General features: G+C 36.8%; 1 protein-coding gene across 1 annotated transcript in view; it reads left to right on the top strand.

Annotated features, from left to right (window-relative positions):
- Positions 1-12,450, top strand: part of LOC119838439 (cytoplasmic polyadenylation element-binding protein 2) — a gene marked incomplete at its 3' end in the record, with an annotated part of 52,292 nt that continues 39,842 nt past the window's right edge. The window contains exon 1 of the mRNA XM_038364386.1: positions 1-282. Within this exon, the coding sequence (XP_038220314.1) occupies positions 67-282 (216 nt within the window). The remainder of the gene's footprint in view (positions 283-12,450) is intronic.

Here is a 12,450-nt window from a genome sequence, read left to right as displayed (position 1 = left end):
ACCCCGTGGCTCTTATCGACAGTCGTGATCCGACCGCGCTGTGGGTCGGACGCATCGCACGCTTGCATGGGTGAATTACAATATCCCGGCGCACCGGGCGTCGTTGACGATGAACGGCAGTACAGGGCTCCGTTCCGGAGGGCGCCACAGTACAGGTGGCCGACGCCGCAGCCCCCGCAGCCCTCGGCCTTCGCCCCGTGGCGTAGGGCACCAGCGCCACCTAGGCCTCCTGATTACAGACGCAGTGCCTCTTACCCTGGGAAACCAGATGAACCGTTTCAGGTGACAATATGTTTTGTAAATAATCGATTATTTAATTGTTCCCCATGAAGTTATTAGTCCTTGGATGGCAATTTAACGTGCAAATATATAACGAATCAGATATTGCGAAAAACGTAAAAAAAAAAAAAAAAATAAATTCAGCTACACGAGAAATACTATGCTTATGATCGTTGTCGTCTAACATTCTTGTAGGATAAATCTCGATAATAGATTGTAAATTCAAAATTCGAAGCTAATTTAACTTAAACAACGCTCGAACAGCGCTTATCAGATGCTAAATTGAACGTTGTTTTTCATTATGTATAGGTTATATTTTACGACTGTTGGTACTGAAATTGTTTTCTAGTTATTTTTGAGTTTTATTTATAATCAAAACGCGTTTTATGCATCTATATAAAACTATACGAAATTAATCTTAAACACTGATAACAATTCTTACTCTACATATTGTATTCAATATATATATATTGGTGTTGTTTTTTTAATGTTAAACTATTTGTTAGTGGTATCGAAATGACAGCATTACGAAAATAAAGTTTGAAAACAGTAGAAAATCGTTAATTAACTCTGCCAATCGAATGTAGAGTTATTACTATTATAAACGCTTGCGAGTTAATTAAAAGTTATATCTTTAATATATAAATTGCATATGTAAAAGGTACGTAATCATTCATTCTCTAATGCGTAATAATTTCATTAAGCTATTTTTATTTCGTATTTTAATGTTTTTCTATCTGTACTTATTTTAAAATTTGTAGTTTAAATCGACTTGCACTTTTAATCAGCTGACCTCTTATTATTTTCTTATATCCATTTAAATGCAAGATGGAAAATTTTCTTTTTTCAATTTAAAAGTAGGACACTTCAGGCGTGGTCCCATTTAAATTGGGTCAAGTTCTAATGAAGGAATCCATGAGAACTCGGTAAAGCATGTTGAAGTATCCACTGTTAAATGCTTTTTATTTTATATCATACACAGCGGCTCGCTTCGGCTTCGTCCGTGTATAGTTTATAAGAATTTAAAACTTCACTTTTTTCATTGTATGTTCATCTAACAAAACTCATTAAAATCTGTTCAGGCGGTCTTGAGTTATAAGTGATGTAACTAACTCATTTTACTTTTGATAATTTCTTTAATTTAAAATGAGTCTAAGTTTGTTTTTCATTCTACTAAAGACGAGGCTTATGAAAGCACTAGCTGCACATCACGGTTTCACCCGCGTAAGTCCGTATCCCGTCGGAATATCGGGATAAAAAGTTGCCTATATGTTATTCCAGTTGTCCAGCTGTCTACGTACCAAATTTCATTGCAATCGGTTCAGTAGTTTTTGCGTGAAAGAGCAACAAACACACACACATCCTTACAAACTTTCGCATTTATAATATTAGTAGGATTTGTAGGATAGGATATTCAGGACTCTTTTGGTTGTTAATTATTAATTACTCGTAAGGAAAATACTATGGATGGTCCAGTGGTCCAAACTCGGAAGTTTTAACGCCTTCCATCTGCTCCGTCCGTCTCCCGTAGGAAGATCGGGATAAAAAGTTGCCTATGTGTTATTTCAGTTGTCAAGCTATCTAGGAACAAAATTTCATTGTAATCGTTTCAGTAGTTTTTACGTGAAAGAGTAACAAACTTCCATACATATATACTCCATACTTAAAAACTTTCGCGTTTATAATATTAATAGCATAGCACTCAGTTGTCACGTTCATATCCAACGGTGGAAGGATCTTTTATCGCTCCAGTCGTTCGCGAGATAAGCGCGTTCGAACAAACGAATTCATCAGCTAATAATTGGTATAAATCCACGCAGTCACGTGTATCGGTTAGTAAATATCAATATTCTTCGCTAAATATGTAATTAGTAGATGCACTAGTTTTGAGCTCTTTTTAAAAATTAGGTCAAGTTATGTGTATCCAGCTACGCCGTAGCGGCCGCTACGCTTTTGCTACGCGGCGTAGAGTCGGTCAGTTGTACGGGAATGGTTATGGATTATTTTCATTTAGATTCACTACGTTCTGTTGAGCAGTTTTATTTATCTAATAATATAAATCCGGTAAACGCTGTTCTGCCTTACTCTTATCATTTAGGGGTATGAAAAATAAATGCTGGCCGATTCTCAGACATACCTAATATGCATAAAAAATTCATAAGTATCGGTCCAGCCGTTTCAGAGGAGTTCGGTAACTAACATTGTAACACCGGAATTTATATATAAGAAGATAAATAAATAACGTCAAATTCAAGCTTTTATATACACATGTCTAGTCTTCACTACATAGTATAAAACAAAGTCGCTTTATCTGGCCCTATGTAAAAATCTTTAGAACTGCGCAACGGATTTTGATGGGGTTTTTTAGTAGATAGAGCGATTAAAGAGGAAGGTTTATATGTATAATTATATCTATTAAACTACTCCGAATTAACGCGTGCGAAGCGGCAAGCAAAATCTGCTAGAACTGAGTTACAAACGCGAAAGTTTTTAAGAATGGATGTTTTGACTCTTCACGCAAAAACCTCTGGTGGGATCTGTATGAATTTTGGTACGGATATGGATTAATGATTGGATGAACACATAAGCTTATTTTAGCTGACTACCAGGCAAGTGAAGCCGCAGGTTCCAGCTAGTTATAACCTAAGTAAAAACGTCGGTTAAAAATTAAAATTACCTCCCGCATATTTGATAATTAAAAAGGCATCAGCCATATAATTTAAAGTTAGGTCCTTTCATGCAGAAAGGAAAAGAAAATTTCTATAATCTATACTAATATTATAAAGCTGAAGAGTTTGTTTGTTTGTTTGAACGCACTAATCTCAGGAACTACTGTTCCGATTTGAAAAAAGTTTTCAAGTTTAGATAGCCTATTTATTGAGGAAGGCTTAAGGCTATGTATGTACCACGGGCGAAGCCGTGGTGAACCGCTAGTCAACCATATATTCTATCTCCGAGGCAAATTCGAAATAGTGTACAAAATTTGAATTAAATATGTCCGTTTGAAGTGGGTTAAAATAGAGTCTGAAGAAATCGGTTACATACAGATGGTTTATTTGATTATTAAACAGTTAATTAGCAGGTAAACATTTTTTCGTTTAACTCATTGAAGTTGACTTATCTGTATTTAAACAAATAATATAAAGCTGAGTTTGTTTGTTTGATCGCGCTAATCTCAGGAGCTACTAGAACGATTTCAAAAATTCTTTCACCGTTAGCATTCAGGGATTACGTTCATATCTATCTAATAAATATTTTTCCTTATTTCTCTACCACCTGCTTGGTACAATGGTGAAGAGCCGAGGGACTGTGGGTCCGATTCCCGGTGAAGGCCCACAGCAAAAATATCTGTCTGCAATCTCGGTCTGGAAGGGTACAAGGCCTATCACCTACTGGTCCATAAAGATCAATCAGTGAAACAGAATTATATCATCTGCCCCATACCCCACTAGAGGACACGGGTCTTCACTTTTTCTCCACCGGTTTTCTCTGTTAAGATTTGCCGCCACGGCACAGCCTCGGTCTGATTTCAGATGAATTATTTCGAATAAAATTTAGTTTTTGGTCTTAAGAATTGAGATAATATAGTTATTCGAGTCATGCTATCTTCCGTTTTATCTTATAGATAAGGCATATCTTAAAAATATTGATGTTAACGTATTTTGTCTCCGAATTTTTTTTATGTCACAGCGGGCAACTGAGCTGTTGGTTCGCCTGATGGTAAACGATCACTATCGACCATGAACATTCGCGGATGCTCAGTCCTCTGAGAATGCGCTTCCCGCTTTTAAGGAATAAGGGATAAAGAAAGGATTGATGACTAGAAAGATAGAATGGACTGTTAAAGGCTAGGCGGAGGAAATAGGCCTCCAGCTCCCCCACTCATTGTACGAAACACAATAGCAAGCTATTATTTCACACCGGTTTTCTGTGAGACTGTGGTACTTCCCCGGTCCGAGCTAACCCAATTCGCGACGAAGCCTGCTCGACTCCCACAACAGAAACTTTAATTTATATATTTTCGACATTATTAGTATAGCGAAATAAACAGAGATAATTGCAATGTGGGAGTCACACGCTTCGGCACGAATTCGGCCAGCTCCCCACAGCATGAAATATTTGATTTTTTTTTTATGTCATAGCGGGCAACTGAGCTGGTGGTTCGCCTGATGGTAAACGATCACCACCGCCCATGAACATTCGCAAAGGTAGTGCCTCTGCGAATGCGCTACCCGCTTTTAATGGGTAAGGGAAAAGGAAACAGGAAAGAAGGAATGGACTGGGACGGGTGAGGAAAAGGAAATAGGATAATATGATTGATTTTATATTGGATTGTTCTGAAACTCGATCGTTTGCTATCTCGCTACACCCGTACACAGCAACTTCCCGCCATGTCGCATTAATAACAAACACAATTGTTTGAAAATGCCACGATATGCAATTGTGTCCGCTGCGCAAAAAACAACGTGTTAAATACTTGAAATTATGAACATTTCTGTCACAGTTTAAATCAAAATTACTATATGTAATGATTTCATGATGATATTAGCATATAAAACCCGCCTGGTTAAAATAGATTTTAAGGTACAAACTTTCATCCCCTATTTTACGACCATGGGAGTAGAACTTATCAACATCTTTAGTTAACGGATGCCTACATCATAGTGGCTAATTGGATGCCAAATTGCAGCCTGATCGATACAGTAGTTTGGGCTGTGCGTTGATATATCAGTCAGCTAGTTTTCCCGCGGTTTCAGCCGCGTAATTCTGTATCCCGTAGGAATATCGGGATAAAAAGTTGCTTATATGTTATTCCAGTTGTCCAGCTGTCTACGTACCAAATTTCGTTGCAATCGGTTAAGTAGTTTTTGCGTGAAAGAGTAACAAAAATACATACACATACACATACATCCTTTCTCACAAACTTTCGCATTTATAATATTAGTATCAAGAAGATAATTTCGTAGCATAACACTAGGCAGACTAAATAAGAGCCTTCTAATTAATGTTTTACAAAGGATAGTTGAAATACACTAAAAATCTATAAGTATATTTGTTTTACTAGTAGAAGCTTATTCCTTAATAACATAGGCTTTAATATATAAATGATGGTAACTCAAAAACTGCTTACCGATTTCAAAAAACTCTCATATACAGAAGCAACGCTATTTCACAATGTGTAAGCTATGATTTTCCGGGCGGAGCCGGGGCGAGGAGTTAAAACAGGGAGATAGGGAGATATTCCTTTTCCTTATCATAACCGTGGGCCACGTATATGCAGAATTACCTGGAGAATTATCTGTAAATGTCCATGGGCGGTGATCACTTACCATCAGGTAACCACCTCAGTTTCTCCAACTCAAACATGATGCGATAGTTTGTCCCAGCCCCCGGTATCTTTCATAACGCAACAATGTCGGTGACGTAAGCCTATCGATCCTACGAAACTGGGTCAGGCGGTCGGTCGCGTCGGCAAGCGCTGATGCGCGCGGCCGCCCGCTGGATGGGTGACCGGGTAACGCTGTTTGATAATTTATGGTGTGGGTATTATTTATATTTTGGTTTAGTTTTTGCTTTTTTATGTTATTCCGTTGTATTGAATGTAGGTCTTGCAGAATTGTGTTAGAGTTACGTTAATCTAATGAAATATTCTGTTATTATCCAATTATTTATTGAAATCATGTAATTTTTTAAATACCTTATTCCATAGTTTTGTATTTAAAATTCAAAAGTGTACGTACATTGCAACTACGACCTTTGAGTACATTAAATTAATATAGATATTCGAAACGATAATTTTTTTTTTTTAATTTTTAGTTTTATAGCATTGAAATGCTTTATAAATGAGAAATTTTGAAAGAATAGAAAAAATTTGATCACGAGGCAGGATTCGAACCTGCGTATCTTGCCTAACCGTAGCAACGCCTAGCCTCTCGGCCACCCGTGATCCTGCCACAGTAATCAAATTTATTCTACTCTTTCGGTTTCATGTGCCTAAGGGGCACCCCACGCCATCTATTGAGATGATTAAGAACCATCACAACCAATACGAAACATTATTTCAATGATTACAATATTGTATCGATGGAACGCGGCCTTTGTTAAATTTAATTTTTAGTTTTATAGCATTGAAATGCTTTATAAATGAGAAATTTTGAAAGAATAGAAAAAAAGATAATTTTTTTTTTAATAAAATAGAACATTTATTATTCTTTATTGGAGCTTCGACATAACTGTCCCAGTAGGATTGAGGTGGTCTACAACACATTCATTATTGTCTTCTCCTGTATGTTTGTATGTAACAGACTCCTTTAGACTCGATTTCGACCCACTTCGCGGACAGATTGAATTCAAACTTTGTTCACTTAGGATCGGTGACAACACAATAATTTCATCAGTTTATTATCCTGATTAAGATCGCCAGGATTCTATTAACCTTACACTCTGTATATGCAAGTGAATTATACTTGATTCTATCAGTAAAATGTGTTTTTTAACTGCATTTATTTGAACGGCTACTTCAAAGTAAATAATATTCCTATTCAATAGAAGTACAGAGATTAAACAATTAATAATAACTCATAGTCCTATCCTACTAATATTATAAATGCGAAAGTTTGTAAGGACATCCTTGTGTGTGTTTGTTACTTTTTCACGCAAAAACTACTGAACCGATTGCAATGAAATTTGATACGTAGATAGCTGGACAACTGGAATAACATATAGGCAACTTTTTATCCCGATATGCCTACGGGATACGGATCTACGCGGGTGAAACCGCGGGACGCAGCTAGTATTCCATAATCGCATTGCCTCACAATCTTAAATTTTGTTGCATATCACGTTCGCTGTATTTTTTTTTAAGTATTCATTAAAATTAAATATGCAACTACACTAAGTAAACACATGAAGTCGCCCGTGCAGTAAAAGGAAGCTCCCACGGGAGCCTATGTCACTCTCTAGCCTCCTCTAAATCTAGACACAATAATCATACGCTCCGCTACAATGAGCACAAAACAACACAATATACTAGCTGTTGCCGACAGCTTCGTGTGTTCAAGATACGTTTTCATGGTATAAATATAATCCCCTTTTTTATTCCGCTGGGGGTAGATTGTCTTAGCGGAGTCTTATATTATAGTGGCTATCTGCATCCCAAAATACATCCCGATCGGTGCAGTAGCTTGGGCCGCGCGTTGATGGATCAGTGAATTATCTATCTGTTTTAAATATTAAGAAGTGAGGATTATATAATGGATGTCATATATATATATCAACAAAGTAATTCTCGAAAAAATAAAAGCCGATTAATAAATATTATAAAAAAGTTTATTTGAACTCGGATATCTCAGGAACTTCACGTCCGAATCGTGTTTGATTCCTATGGTGGATTGTTCATTTATCGAGGAAATCATAGGCTATATGACATCATGCTTGCATATGCTGCACTACAATAAAAGCGAGGCGGCTATGGAAACTGCTGCAATATCTCCTTAAGAGAGTAGATGAAGTTGCTTACACTATATAAATTACTGTCAAAACTATTCAGGCGTTACATACAAATAATCGAAGAGAGAGAGAGAAGAAAATCTTATCCGTTATGAGATGAGATGTTCACGATTCATTTTAACGTAAGTCTTTCGTCTCATCTTTACTTATTTTCTATGTCCATTGAATTTTGGATGGACATTCTTATATTACGTATAAATGGTTGAAATACGAAAAACAATGAAAAATGATGAAAAATGGCGCAGAAAACTGGAAAATCTCAGAAAACTAAACCACTTAATCTCGTGGACAGTTCCCGCCAAGATAGGACATCTGTCAGGTCAGCTGGCTATCAATAAATGCAATATTATAAAACCTCTTTCCTACAAACAGCATGTACACGTGTAACTAAGATGGCCGCAATACGCCGCAACGCGTAACCTAGATTCTCATAGCGGCAATGCGACGCCGCGATTGGCTGAACGAAGCCGCGCTGTTTGACTTTAGAATTTTCGAATTTTGAATTTGAAAATGGCTTCGTCGAACAATGCTGGTTCGAAATTTAAATACATTTACAATATTGATATAATTTGAGAATCAAATTAAGATTAAATGAAATGATTGAAAGATTATTCAGATATAGATAATCTTGGTTTGGAATTAGGCAAATTAAGTAGGTTGTTAGCTAAAAGTATAGGTTTATTTGGGGAAGCCTAGCCTATTGCCTAGATGAGGTCAATTTTTAATTTTATTCATACGTATAGGGATACAGATTTATCTCTGAAACGAAGTGTATCGATACTGAGGCTTCAGTGTAACCTTAAGAATAATATTCTGAGCATCACTTTGAATAGCTTTAGGCATATTCAACAAATAAAACTTAGAATAAAAGCATGTTACACACAGACTTAAATTTTTTGTTTAATTTTTCACGTATTCAGTTTAAGTTGGTGGCAGTGTAAATTATTTCTTTTTTAATTGCATGTTTTATTTGAAGTCTTTTATTGTTAAAAATCGCGTGAGATATACATATTGAAATCAAAATATTTATAACATGCAAACATCTTATCAATGCTTGTTGATAATTAGAGCGTGTGAATTTAACAGATAATAAATGGATTAAAAAGCAGTGGTGGCTCAGTGGTGAGAACCTCGGACTTCAAAAAACCGATAAGTCGGCGTTCGAGACCGGGCGAGCGTGTAGGAAATAAATTGATTTTCAATTTATCTGCACATGTGGATAACATCACCACTGCTTAAAACAGTGAAGGAAAACATCGTGGGGAAACCGGTATGTCCAAGAATCAAAAGTTCGACGACATGTGACATCTGCCAACCCGCACTTGGTCAGCGTGGTGGATTATGGCCTGAACCCTCATAGGAGGCCTGTGTCCCAGCAGTGGGAACGTGTATGGGCTGATGATGATGATGATGAAATGGATTACTGGTTAGTTGAGTGGTTAATATTCGCTTTGTGGTCCCTGACGGGTATAATCAGGGGATCTTCAAAGGTAGAGTGAACAGGTACCTTCTAGCGCGCTTCGACTACACCTACGCTTACCAGCAGGCGAGATGGTAGTCAAGAGCTTCCCTATTACACACTAAAAAAAAAATTTACTATATGTATAGCGGGCAACTGAGCTGGTGGTTCGCCTGATGGTAAGCGATCACCGCACGTGAACAGAGCAGAGGTAGTGTCTCTGCGAATGCGCTGCCCGCTTAACGGTGTAAGGGATAAGGAAAGGATTGACGATTGGAAAGCCGGAATTGATTAGGAAGGGTGAGGAAATGGAAGCGAGACTCTGGCTCCTCCACACAACACAGAAACATGCTTCTATTTCACGCCGGTTTTCTGTGGGGGTGTGGTACTTCCCCGGCGAGCTGGTCCAATTCGTGCCGCTTAAAATCAAAATTTTAATGAATATATTTATGAAATTACATGAGGTTTGTGTGTCCATAACAATATTTTAATTATTAAATAACAAAATAAGTAAAGAAAATCATAGAATCAACTAAATTGTCTCACTTGTTCTTTTGAGGAGTATTCGTAAGGTAATTATTGATCCCGGTGTCCTAATCAGGATGATAAGATGAACTAATGAAATTATTGTATTACTAGTTGCGCCCCGCAGTTTCACCCGCGTAAATCCGTATCCCGTAGGAATATCGGAATAAAAAGTTGCCTATATGTTATTCCAGTTGTCCAGCTGTCTACGTACCAAATTTCATTGCAATCGGTTCAGTAGTATTTGCGTGAAAGAGTAACAAATACACACACATCCTTACAATCTTTTGCATTTATAATATTAGTAGGATTACTGATCCTCGAGAGGTATAAGGTTTGAACACACACAGTTAGAGCATTTAATTTTAAGAACAATTTTCGTAGTTTATGTGTTATCCTGGTACATAAACTACACAACTGCAAAGTATCATCAAAATCCGCTACGTTATTTTCGCGTGAAAGAGTAACTAACAAACACGGGCACACATTATTAAAAACTTTCGCTTTTATAATATTAGAAAGGATATTCATGTTAATCAAGAAATAAAAAACGGTCAAGTGCGAGTCTGACTTGCGACACCAAGTCTTCCGTACAAATAAGCTAATGGTGTTACTGCGAAAAATTGGCCACCCATCCAATTTATGACCGTGCCAACCGCTGCTTAACCTCGATTTTTTTATTATTCGTTGCAATAGCGGTAATATATATACATCATGTCTGAAAAATTCAACTGTCTAGCTATCACGGTTCGTGACATACACAGAGACACACAGACGGACAGCGGTCTTATAATGTCCCGGGTTCCGTTTTACCAGGATACGGTACCTTAGCAAGCTTAGACTTACTAGATGCTAAAATTGGTTATGATAAAGTGCATTGACCCCACTGTATAATTGGGTAGGCCTGTTATCAGTCGTTTAAACTGATTTATTGATAAGCTTTTATTGTAATTGATAAAAAAGCGTGATTTTATTTATTTGTAGAAAGTGTATGCTATATCACAGTAATATTATAAATTGAAAAGTTTGTTTGTCCGTGGATCACGCTGAAACTAGTGAACGTATTTTGATGTAATTTAGTATACAGACAGGGTATGATCTGATTTCGGTGATAGGATTTTTTTATTCCGATTAAATGCTCCTTTGGGGTAAACAGGAATCTTGATATCCGGGCGGCGCCGGGACGAGCGTCTAGTTTAATATATTTTGACCGATTTTGAATGAAACCCGCAACATAATTTATGTCATAATGTCTTTTTAATTATCTTCATCTTTTCTTCTTGTTGTATATAAGATTCTCTTGTCACAATGATAATTATACTTCTCCGTAACGGCTGAACCGATCCTCATGAAATTTTCTGTGCATATTGGGTATGTCTGAGAATCGGCCAACGTCTATTTATCATACACCTAAATGATAAGAGTAAGGCAGAACAGCGTTTGCCGGGTCACCTAGTAGTATATATAAATCACGTGTTTGTCCGCAACTGGACTCCAAAACCACTCAACCGATTTTAATCAAAACTGCACACCATGTGCAGTTTGATTTAGCTTAAAACATAGGATTTTATCATTTCAATAACGGTATTAGCTACCCGGGCGAAGCCGGGGCGTGCAGCTAGTTTATTGTATCATTTATTGTAGATATTTAATATCGGCAAGTGAAGGTTTTTGTCAAAGGAAATAGTATTGAAAATTTAAACATTAAGAGAAACCTAATATTTAAACATCACACATTCTGTATTCGCGCCAAAACGAATTATCGAATTTTATTTAAACTCGATTTCTATGCTGATTTTTCGAACATTAAATATATATTAATTAGCGACGGTTTTAATGAAAAAATCGTTTTAAAATCGACGAAATGTACACAATTTCCGAAGAAAACCTTCCGTGAAATTTGTCCAAGTTTTACTGGTGATAGTTTACGAAAATTCTCAACGTGTGCTCTTATCACTGCTGTTATTTTCAAGGCTGCGCCGCCATTACGTGACGTCACATGTCGTGTTACAGACGTGCTCTGTCTCGTTCTAACGTGATATGTGGGAAAGGGACGGCATGTCGCGTTGAAGCGTGGAAATTGTATTATTTTAGTTGTCGAAAGCGGTTATATGGTTGTTTTTAATGTTTTTGAAATAGTGTTTGTTGATTGATTTTATATTAGATACGAGATTTGTATGGGCATTTGATAGAAATTTTATACGCCATAAATAAAAGCAAAACGATGAAAAACTATTTAAGCTTAACAGGCCCCTTTCCAGTCGATAATCCCTTTCCTTTCCCGTTCCCCTGATAAGCGGTCCCCTGATTCGTTGAGACACTACATCTGTGAATGTTCATGAGCGGTGGTGATCGCCTACCATCGGATGAACCACCAACTCAGTTGCCCGTTTATGGCATATTTTTTAATATATTTATTTTTTTTTAACACTTTTATTACACATTAATTATAGAAAGAAGAAAAAAGAAAAAGAAAATATAAACAATAGGTAAAGATAATGTATAACGGGTCGGCCTTATCACTTTAGAGTGATTTATTCCAGGCAACCCCTTAGGTAAAGGATAAATATTAGGTGTACAAAGGGAGGCAGAATAACATTTACTGTATACCTAGTCTTGCCATAAATATTGTAATAAAGAAAAAAGAAAATTGTTAACTGCAAATAACATTTATTACT

The sequence above is a fragment of the Zerene cesonia genome, unplaced genomic scaffold (assembly GCF_012273895.1).
Source record: "Zerene cesonia ecotype Mississippi unplaced genomic scaffold, Zerene_cesonia_1.1 Zces_u003, whole genome shotgun sequence".
Lineage (NCBI taxonomy): Eukaryota > Metazoa > Arthropoda > Insecta > Lepidoptera > Pieridae > Zerene > Zerene cesonia.
The sequence above is the reverse complement of the archived record's forward strand: the minus strand, read 5'-3'. Positions and strand labels throughout refer to the sequence as shown.